The sequence below is a fragment of the Trachinotus anak genome, unplaced genomic scaffold (genome assembly GCF_046630095.1).
Source record: "Trachinotus anak isolate AG129_WGS33_773 ecotype Australia unplaced genomic scaffold, CSIRO_AGI_Tana_v1 ptg000025l, whole genome shotgun sequence".
In the NCBI taxonomy this organism is placed as follows: domain Eukaryota; kingdom Metazoa; phylum Chordata; class Actinopteri; order Carangiformes; family Carangidae; genus Trachinotus; species Trachinotus anak.
Window position 1 is genome coordinate 7618573 of NW_027273876.1, and position 9422 is coordinate 7627994.

The window sequence follows — 9422 nt, forward strand, 5'->3', positions numbered from 1 at the left end:
TTAATTGTCACGACAAGTCATTTTTCATGCAACAGTAGCTACGATTGCATGGTTTCAGCTTCTGAAATGTGAAGATTTGCTGATTTAGATTTTCTTAAAGTACAGTCAACTGAATCACTTTGAGGTTTGGAAAAAAAAATAATTAAAATAACAATTTAGAGAGTAAAATACTGTTTAAACATGAATGCATGAGTGATAATAATGTAATGCTATACCATTTCTCTGCATTGAGTACTGTTGTTTTTCATACTTTAACTACATGGTCTTGATTTTTTTTACCTCAATACAACACATTCCCCTTAATGCAGAGCAACAGAGAGCGGCTGACACCTGGCAGATGATGAATCAATGATAATAGTGATTATAAGTGATTTGGTTTTGCACATGGATGCATTATAAGTATTATACGTATATTGTATTATGTCTTATAATCTAATACATCCACGGTTTTGCATCATTTTAGAGGCGTGTCCCGTGACGTCACCGCGCGTCATCCCCCCCCCCCCCGAGCCACACGGTCACGTAACCAGCTTCAAAAACCGGACCCGGACAGAAATCCCGTTCAAGAGGACTTCAAGAGGGCTTCAAACTCCGCTCCACTTCTTCATGGTACTGTTTGACTGTTCCTCCGTGTCTCCTCCGTCCTATTTTTTAAAAACGCTTTCTGTTTAGTCGAGTGACAGCTTGGATGTGCGACTGTTAGCCCGCTAGCTGCTGTTGGCCGAAGGAGGCAGAGCTCTCTTGTGTGCGGTTAGCCTTAAACTTTAACACTCTTTGGCCGATAAGAAATTGGCTTTTATTTGTGTAATATTTAATTTAACCCGTCACAAACAGCCAGAACAAGCTTACCGTTATTTTCCATGATGTAATATCACATATAAATTGTTTGGAAGAGCTCATCGGCTTGCAAATACCATGGCTCACCTAATAGGAACTTGTACTTGTCTGTATTTAGCCCCTGGCTGTGATGCTGGGGGGTGTGAGAGGGGCAGCTCCCCGGCAGCCTATAGTGTCTCAAGAGCAGGTTTAATGGTGGGTGACTAGGTGTCAGATCATTTGAACAGGTTCACTGTCCTTGATGTAATCCATTCCAGGTGCTGTCTGTTTGCTCTGTGTATATAGTCACTGTACAAGGTTATTGATTATCACCAGATTATCTTTTCTGGCATGTTTCAAAACTGTGGTACTTTTCTTGCAGTTTTTTTTTTTTTTTTTTTTCTTTACAAACCAGAAGTCTTGGGTAATATTCAAACAGTTGAGCGACACCAGTCACATGCAAATGTAGACATCTTTTTATGTAATGCAACTACCCAAACGCTTTGGTGAAAGAAGATGAGTCACCATAAAACCATTCAGTGCCACCTCAGCCACCTCAGTCTGAAATATTTAAACATTTAGAAAGCAGCGATGAATTCTCTAAGTGATTAAAAGTGAGAAAAGCAGTTGGTGCCACAGTATTAGATGGTTATAGTGGAGGGCGATTTTAAAATAAGTGTCCTTTGATTGCGACCGGGTAGAAAAGTCTGGAACATCACAGTTGAGTTGCCACGCTGCTGTGGGATTATCAAATGTAAACCCACACCAAGCAGAAGTCTGTTCCTGTATTGTGTTGCGTGTGAAAGAGAAGCGTTGTTCAGCAGACCTGTAAAGCCCATGTGTTCTGTGGAATCTCACATACCAGTGTATTATCTTATTAGGCCTGATCTTTGTAGCTACTGTGCAGCTTTTGAGAGGGACTCCTTTGTTTTATTCTTTTGTGTTTTTACAGGTTTCAGAATTTTTTTTTTTTTTTTTTTTTGAAAAGGGTGTTTCTGTAATTTATTTGGCTGTGGGGAAAAGAACTAGGACGAGAGTTGAAACCTGACTTAAACCGAGTGTTTAGGCGAGTTTCTGAGCTACACTGGGAACATCTGCTAGTTGTGTGTTAGTGTCACTGAGGCTGTGAGGGCAGCAAGTCTTTGATCTGTTGTTTGCGCTGACCTACTTTACTAGTTTTTGACAGTTACCCTAAACCTGTGTGAATCAAGTTTTTTTGTTCTTGTATTAATTCTTTGTTAAAATGACTTTGATTTCAGGGATAAAAACACAATAAAGCTAACATCTTACATACATTATAGTTTGTTATAGATTCTCTGTATTTAGAACTTGTGACTTTTTTGTAAATTATCACTTGCTACTTGTAACATAGGAACTCTACTTTCTATCATAAATCATTTTTGTGTTTAATAATACCGTTATAGCTCCATACAACCATGAAGGGAATGATTCTCCAACTCAGCCGCAGCCTGAGCCGTGCTGCCCCTGTCCTCCGTCGAAGCGTCCACTCTGGCACACGTCCCGCCTCCAAACTGAGCGCTGAACGGCCCCTCACCTCAGACGAAATCTACGCCCGTGAGGACAAGTATGGAGCACACAACTACCATCCCTTGCCTGTGGCCCTAGAGAGAGGGGAGGGTGAGTTCAGAGCTGACCACTAAAAATAATGGTCAGATTAATGCATGGTCGACATTTGAGCATTAAACAGCGCTGTTTTTCCCGTAATCTTTAGCCATTTTCCTCAAGATGTTATGAATCGCTTATGAATCATTGTTTTATTTTTTTAGGCATCTATGTGTGGGATGTGGAGGGTAACCGGTATTATGACTTCCTGAGTGCCTACAGCGCAGTAAATCAGGGACACTGCCACCCGAAGATCATAGCTGCGCTCAGTGCCCAGGCCTCCAAACTCACCCTGACCTCCAGAGCATTCTACAACAACGTGCTGGGAGCCTATGAGGAGTACATCACAAACATGTTTGGCTATGACAAAGTTTTACCCATGAATACGGGTAAGGAAAGCACCAGATAGTGGTGCCAGGAGGAACATGTTCGGACATATTCATGAGTGCATTTGTTGACATTTGTTTTCTTTTGCAACAAATTAGGTGTTGAAGGTGGTGAGACAGCCTGCAAGCTTGCCCGCAAGTGGGCTTACAGTGTAAAGGGGGTTCCCAAAAATAAGGCCAAAATAATTTTTGCAAGTAAGTAATCACCTTTTTTAGAAGACTGCATCACAGTTTTTGAGTTTGCCCCATTTGTCACCTTACCCAGTGAATTATAAGAAAATTGGCACCATCATGTATATCTTTAATGGGTCGTCCTGTCAGGAGCTCAGTTAAACAGTTTTGTTTGCACAGGAAATTAGCAAAGTTAGTCAGAGATGTAACATTTGCTTAATTCTACAGTGAGCTAACATTCCTAGCATTAGCATGCACACAACATTTCCCATTTGCCACAGGGTAACATGACACCTGGGCCAAAGTCACTTTTATCTTAGACTAACAAATGACAGTTATTGAATTTTCTGTATTATGTAAAGATTTAAAATGATAACAATATGATTAACATGCCATCTCATTCACTCTTGTTGATTAGATGGAAACTTCTGGGGTCGCACCATGGCAGCCATCTCCAGCTCCACTGACCCCAGCAGTTATGAAGGTTTCGGTCCCTACATGCCAGGGTTTGAGATGGTTCCTTACAATGACATTCCTGCATTGGAGGTACAGGTTTTCAGTCTGTTGTCAACACACACAATCCATATGTCCTCCCTGTATGTTTACATTTCTTTGAGTCACAGAGAGGCGGGGCATTGCATGGACATTTCTGAGCTGTATAGGAAAGATTCATCATTTTCAACCCAGCTGTCAAAGTGCTCTGTAAATACCAAAATTTAGAAGATTTTTCAGTCACTGCACACCAGATGTTGGGATCCTTTATATAAAACCATACTTAAATGCATCTCATTCACAAAATAGAGGATTGTGCATGTCAAAGGCAACAAAAGCTTGATCATACTAACAGTCTGTGGTAATGTGCTTGGTAGATGAATCCAACATGAAGGACCTCAGAGTCTGCAGCTAATTTGCACTGCATTCTGTGGTTTTCTTTACTGGCGGACAAACAAAGAGTACATCAGCTGTTATGGAGTATACTGCTTTGGATTTTTTTTTTTTTCCAAATGATGGAAAATGTTTATACTTTATCCTGCTTTATAGCTGAAGATGAATCTTATTTTAATGTTATCCTGCTCCTACATGCAATAGTAATGTTTACTTGAGAAGATCTTCTACAGCTACGTTACATCCTCGTTGTCTCTGTAAACATAAGGACCAAATGACTGGCTAAAGTTTCATGTCACTGCTGATAGGCCTATCTTGTCAACTGCTGCTTTTCTGTGTAAACAGAAGAAACTAATGATTGGCTGAAGTAGCATGTATTTATTGACAGGGTTATCTTGGACACAGATAAAAATGTCTGACTAGTCTTTTTTTTTCTTTTCTTTTTTTTTTTTATATCCCTTCTTTCCTCCAGAAAGCCTTTCAAGACCCAAACGTGGCAGCATTCATGGTGGAGCCCATTCAGGGCGAGGCTGGGGTGGTGGTGCCCGATCAGGGCTACCTGACCAAAGTCAGAGAACTTTGCACCAAATACAATGTAAGTCAAGACAGTTCTGCTTATAAAACCCAATATTACAATCACACATTTCAAGGAGCTTTACAATCTGTACACCAACATCCTCTATCATAAATGACCCTATTCAGATATTGGTCTAAGGGAAGCAAGTATCATCATATTTCATGACAAACACACAGACAGAAGCATGAATGAAATGTCACAAGTGACCACTTAGAGTCAGAACATTTCTTATGAATGAAAACATAGAATAGAATAGAAAGCCTTTGGCCTGAACTACTGGGGGTTTTTTTCAGTAAAAACTACAAACAAAAGGGAATATTTGGCATCATCTTCTCTGACTGACCACTTATTATGCCTGAAGCTGCGATCTCTTAACACCAATGTGCATTGTGGCAACACTACTACAGTTTAAAATCATCAAGCTGTATTCCAGTATATGAGTGTACAGCACACCAATCTAAAAACATTTTGTGGTTTTTACCATGCTGCCTGGAGTACAAGTGCACGTATATATTTCCCATATGCACAGCTCTCTTTGGCATAAATAGTGTAGTAGTGCAAAAAAACATTACACACAAACACACATCAGCCAGCTCTTACAGACTGTCTCTTTCTGACCACCAAATTAATTGAGGGCAAACTACATTTTTTGCCGTTTATATAGGTTTTCTTATCTGGTATGATGAGCACAAAAGCACTGTGGATGACCTGTGCTTCACAAGCACAGAAAGGATTTTAGTCAATAAAGTCAAATGAAAAGCAGAGATGTTAAATTATTCCATAGCAGACAGACAGTTCGAGTCTGTTCAGCTAATATTTGCATTAATTGTTCTAATCCTCTATGCTAACAATTTTATAAAGGAGAATAAGAGTGATAGTTTAGGTTATTTGAATTGGACTTGTGTATGGTTATGTATCTACAATCAGTGAAATACCTGCAGGAGATTCAGATCAGTGTGCTCCCAGCTAAGAGAAGCAGTCATGGGACCAGCACAGAAGCTGAATGATGTCCTGCTGTGGATGGGGCCATCTGCAAAAATATATATATAAGCCACTTAAAAAATTACCCACAGAGAAAAGCTAATATCACTTTAAGTGTACACTATATCTTGAGCTTTTTCACCACTTTATCATGTTGTCAAACAGCCATTTACTTTAGAACTACAGTCTGTTAACGCACCTTCGGTTAGCTCGTATTACAATGCACTGTATTTCTCCTCAGATCAGTTGTGTGAGTCACACAGGGCTAAGCGTTGGTGCGCTTGTGAGTAGCAATAATTCAATGGTTGAAAAAATGTAGTTCCAAAAGAATGAGCTGTTTGATTGTAAGTTAAAGCAGTAAACATATTCCAAATGTTGTGTACACTTAATCTGACATTAGCTCTTTTTCTGTGAACCTGTTTTTAAGTGGCTAAAATAAGATTCCTGCTGCCTCTCAAAACTTCTCAAAACTAAATCGACTACAGGTATTACACTGCCTATAGATATGTACCTCACGTAACCCCACGCCAAATAACCCGAACTATCACTTCAACTTTAAATCATTTGATCTAATATGTGGCCAAGTCGACTTTAGGTCTTTGGTGTGGGAGACATTATTCTTTTCTATTATTTTTATCCATTTTAATCTTTTTTTGTTAAATCTTTTTTTCAACCTCTCCTTGCCTAGGCTATTTTCACAGAGGGAGTACAATCACAATCCCAGATGAATCCTCGGGCTGTGGTTAAAGCAGTTGCTTCACAGGATGACTACTAATGTCCTCTGATTTGTTCAGGTGTTGTGGATTGCTGATGAGGTGCAGACAGGCTTGGCACGCACGGGCCGGCGGCTGGCTGTGGACCACGAGGAAGTTCGTCCAGATGTGGTGATTCTGGGCAAAGCTCTTTCTGGAGGAGTTTACCCCGTAAGCATTTTTTTGTTGTTGTTCAGTAGCACTTCATTATCACAGTATAGATTTGTTTTGCTGTAGTCAAAGAGTCTTTGTGGACCTTTGGAGTCTACTTTTGTTGGACAGGAGTATGGCTCACAGTAGTGATGTAAGTGACCTTTGCATTAACTGATCTGCGTCTCAGGTATCTGCTGTGCTGTGTGACGATGAGATAATGCTGACCATCAAGCCTGGGGAACACGGGTCCACGTATGGAGGTAACCCTGTGGCCTGTCAGGTTGCTATCGCTGCACTTGAGGTCAGTGTTAAAGTACACTTTATCCTCTTCTTGTTTATCTTGCCTTTAAAAACTCATTACTTGTTCTTATTTTTTTGCCTTCGTTTTAACTAATTACATGGAGAGAATAGTCAAGTGTAAATTATACATCAGACATAATTTTTTTTTTTTTTTTTTAAACTCTTACTGTTCTCATATGCAGGTTATGGAAGAGGAGAAGCTGGCAGAGAATGCTGAAAGGATGGGAGAGCTGCTGCGGGCAGAGTTGAGAAAACTGCCCAAAGACATTGTGACAACAGTCAGAGGAAAAGGCCTCCTCAATGCAGTCGTCATCAAAGAGACCAAAGGTATGGTAATGCACAATTACTACAACAGCATCCCCAACAGCAAAATTAATGTAAGTAGAGACCATCGTGCAACGGGATCACACCAGCCACTTCGCCTGTCAACATGTTGACCCATGAGTACTCAGAAGTCATTACTGCATTAGAGTATTCAGTACTCATGAGTTGGGCCACACCCATCTTCCAACATAGTCTTGATTTTGATCCCAACTACACACCTGTCAAGTTTCAACAACTGTATCTTGCATGGTTGTGACGCTATCGCACAATCTGTCCTCAGACATGTAAACACCTACCAAAGTATTCAAAGTCGCTTCTGTGGTAATTTTCCACTACAGTTGGAGTCTTAAGGACCACATTTTTTCATGATGACACCACAAACACACACACACACACACACACACACACACACACACTTTTAACCAGTTAAAGGTGATGTTGAAAAAGACAATTTCATAGTTTTTTGGAGTGGATTTTTTTAAAGGCAGCTTCACACCTGCTATTCCTACTTGTAGATCAAGATTCTTTGTAAGACTTAATTTGCATCTTGCAGTCACTTAAATCGAGACCTGTTCTAAATCTTCCCCCAGACTACGACGCCTGGAAGGTATGCCTACGTCTTCGTGACAATGGACTGCTGGCCAAGCCCACCCATGGTGACATCATCCGCCTGGCCCCTCCCCTCATCATTAGAGAGCACGAGCTGCATGAATGTGTCGATATCATCCAGAGAACCATCATGTCCTTCTAAACAACTGCAATTCAACGATTCAGTAACACACAGACATCCTTTAAATTGATAATCCCCATTAACTGAAGCTATGGACCATCAAAGTCACTCTAAACATTTATCACTTGCGTTTATTTTTAAGCGTTTTTAAGATAGGGGGCTCTTTGAAGGGCATTACTGTAGAAATACAGTATACAGAGACTGTGTATGGAGTGTGCTTCTAAGAGGATACACTGACACTTTCGTACAGAAAAACTGCTGTAAAGAAAAGAGTTCTGTTTAGACTGCCTCAGGAAAGACTGCAACACAGGTGGAGAACGTCAGTGGTTTGTTTTAAATGTTTGAAATTTTACACGGAATTCATCTCAATAGATGAATTTTGAGATGATTAATTCAGGGTTTTGCTGGTAATGAGTGATGTAAATAATAAGTGTTCTGTCATTAATGAAACGTTTTAATTTTAAAAACTTTATTTCTTCAATTTCTCAAGAGACAAAGTTACATCTGAAAGACTTTTCCAAATGATGTCGTGCTAAAAGTTGAAAATGCACAGAGGGAAAGACGGCTTGCTGAAGTGAAAGCTTGTCTACAGCATTTATATAGTTTACTAGTGTAGTATAAATGATGGTTTACAGTTACAGTTCAGTTACAGTCTACTCAGCTACTGCTGTCTGCTGACATTCACACACATCTATTTAAAGCCCTGAAATGTATATGAAGTTTTCAGATTCCCGGTCTTCAGAATTTCATAAAAACGTCATCATTGCACTAAAACTTTGACAATGCTAAAATTTTGAGTAGTTTTCATTTCCAGTACACATTATGAGCACATTACATGAAGCTGTTTCATTTTAATTTAGCATAAATTATTACTGTTACTTTGGAAGAAACACTTTCTGGGAATTGTAGTCCATGAACTTAAATGCTGAAATAGAACAGATGAAGTTTTGCTCTTTTTGTTGTATTATTTAGTATATTTTATTTCTATAAGGGACATGCTGTGTGTGACAATGAGTGCTAGGAGGACTCATGCTGCTAGCTAAGACTGGTTTAGTTTCAAGTACTTTCTAGTGAATGTTTTAATTGTTGCAAAACAATGTTACTTCAAAGGCTGTTTCATCTTGAAGTTGTTACATAATCCATTGTTCCTTGATTAAAAATTTTTGAGGTCTTCACTCTTTTTCTTTTTTTTTTCTTTTTTTATTTATGAACATTTTTCATGTTATGGGAACACCAGGCAGGGGTCAAACATAACAAAAGGGAAGAAAAGGACCAAACAGATATGAGGTCATGAGATGATAAGTCAAGAAATATCATGTCACTTACAATACCTTAAGAAAAAAAAAAAAACGGTCTCATTGGCTAAATAAACTCACCACAGTCTTCACTTTTGTCTCTAAGCTGTTTGTCCAAACCAAACAAACATCAGGAAGCAGGTAACTGCTGATTAAATTCTGGAACTTGATCATGTAAACTGAGCCTTTCTGGATTAGGAAGGTTATTGAGTAAAATTCAAAACAGGTCACTTTACTCCAGATTGTGCTCAATATCTGAATATTTAAGATGCCTGTGTTCTGCTTTGATGTCATTACTCACCACAAGGAAAAGCATACATTTAATTTTCGGTGCCACATTGTCAGAAACTGTGCACTTTGTCCAATATTTTGCAATAATTAGATGTAACACTAGATGGTGCTGTGCTCTCACTGAACTGTACCTGAGCA

General features: G+C 39.4%; 1 protein-coding gene across 1 annotated transcript; it reads left to right on the forward strand.

Moving 5' to 3' along the window:
* Positions 1-456: 456 nt before the first annotated feature.
* oat (ornithine aminotransferase) lies at positions 457-8873 on the forward strand. The gene is made up of 10 exons (XM_071462565.1): positions 457-609; positions 2241-2454; positions 2604-2828; positions 2925-3020; positions 3415-3542; positions 4354-4476; positions 6234-6362; positions 6532-6645; positions 6827-6971; positions 7559-8873. Exons 1-10 carry the CDS (start codon positions 607-609, stop codon positions 7717-7719), a joined length of 1338 nt encoding a protein of 445 aa, XP_071318666.1. The 5' UTR covers positions 457-606; the 3' UTR covers positions 7720-8873.
* Positions 8874-9422: the final 549 nt, after the last annotated feature.

Excerpts from the sequence above, each read along its gene's own strand:
- oat (XM_071462565.1), top strand. Across the intron at positions 3,021-3,414 it reads GGCCAAAATAATTTTTGCAA|ATGGAAACTTCTGGGGTCGC; the intron begins GTAAGTAATCAC and ends CTTGTTGATTAG. Across the intron at positions 3,543-4,353 it reads ATGACATTCCTGCATTGGAG|AAAGCCTTTCAAGACCCAAA; the intron begins GTACAGGTTTTC and ends TCTTTCCTCCAG.